Source organism: Lottia gigantea, assembly GCF_000327385.1.
Source record: "Lottia gigantea unplaced genomic scaffold LOTGIsca_2298, whole genome shotgun sequence".
Classification (NCBI taxonomy): Eukaryota; Metazoa; Mollusca; class Gastropoda; family Lottiidae; genus Lottia; species Lottia gigantea.
The window spans coordinates 7146-8417 of NW_008708643.1; the positions used below are offsets into that span (position 1 = coordinate 7146).

The 1272-nt window shown below is 28.8% G+C and overlaps 1 protein-coding gene across 1 annotated transcript in view; it reads right to left on the reverse strand.

Moving 5' to 3' along the window:
• Nucleotides 1-160: 160 nt before the first annotated feature.
• LOTGIDRAFT_176632 (hypothetical protein) overlaps nt 161-1272 on the reverse strand; it is a gene marked incomplete at both ends in the record, with an annotated part of 36088 nt that continues 34976 nt past the window's right edge. Inside the window, 12 exons of the mRNA XM_009054867.1 lie at nt 161-238; nt 271-312; nt 345-386; nt 419-460; nt 567-608; nt 641-682; nt 715-756; nt 789-830; nt 863-904; nt 937-978; nt 1011-1052; nt 1094-1192. Coding sequence (XP_009053115.1) covers nt 161-238; nt 271-312; nt 345-386; nt 419-460; nt 567-608; nt 641-682; nt 715-756; nt 789-830; nt 863-904; nt 937-978; nt 1011-1052; nt 1094-1192 — 597 coding nt within the window. The remainder of the gene's footprint in view (nt 239-270; nt 313-344; nt 387-418; nt 461-566; nt 609-640; nt 683-714; nt 757-788; nt 831-862; nt 905-936; nt 979-1010; nt 1053-1093; nt 1193-1272) is intronic.

A 1272-nucleotide genomic window follows, 5' to 3' on the forward strand; every position in this document is an offset into this window, starting at 1 on the left:
AGAGGGTTTGCGTTCAGGTCAACTGATATCGCCAGTGGGTCGACGATAGACTGAGCCGTTTCATCCTGCGCCATCAAACAGCAGGAAAACACCTCGACGGTAGAAATATCACATGTTAATACTTTATCACTAGCTTGAGGTTTATACATTATAACTGAGGTTAACTGAAATATATAGAAATATCACATGTTAATACTTTATCACTAGCTTGAGGTTTATACATTATAACTGAGGTTAACTGAAATATATAGAAATATCACATGTTAATACTTTATCACTAGCTTGAGGTTTATACATTATAACTGAGGTTAACTGAAATATATAGAAATATCACAAGTTAATACTTTATCACTAGCTTGAGGTTTATACATTATAACTGAGGTTAACTGAAATATATAGAAATATCACATGTTAATACTTTATCACTAGCTTGAGGTTTATACATTATAACTGAGGTTAACTGAAATATATAGAAATATCACAAGTTAATGCTTTATCACTAGCTTGAGGTTTATACATTATAACTGAGGTTAACTGAAATATATAGAAATATCACAAGTTAATACTTTATCACTAGCTTGAGGTTTATACATTATAACTGAGGTTAACTGAAATATATAGAAATATCACAAGTTAATACTTTATCACTAGCTTGAGGTTTATACATTATAACTGAGGTTAACTGAAATATATAGAAATATCACATGTTAATACTTTATCACTAGCTTGAGGTTTATACATTATAACTGAGGTTAACTGAAATATATAGAAATATCACAAGTTAATACTTTATCACTAGCTTGAGGTTTATACATTATAACTGAGGTTAACTGAAATATATAGAAATATCACATGTTAATACTTTATCACTAGCTTGAGGTTTATACATTATAACTGAGGTTAACTGAAATATATAGAAATATCACAAGTTAATACTTTATCACTAGCTTGAGGTTTATACATTATAACTGAGGTTAACTGAAATATATAGAAATATCACATGTTAATACTTTATCACTAGCTTGAGGTTTATACATTATAACTGAGGTTAACTGAAATATATAGATAAGATAAGATAGATAAAGATTCTAACCTGTAGAATAACGGCGCTGGTATCTAGAGATGTTGTATCACCAACTACTATCAACTGAGTATCTTGTAGATTTAAACGTCCTATAAATGGTACCTTGACCTACAAAATAGATTCATTTAGATTTGTAAATTTGATTTATAATGTAGAAGTGAACATGGAAACTGACAATAAATACAAGA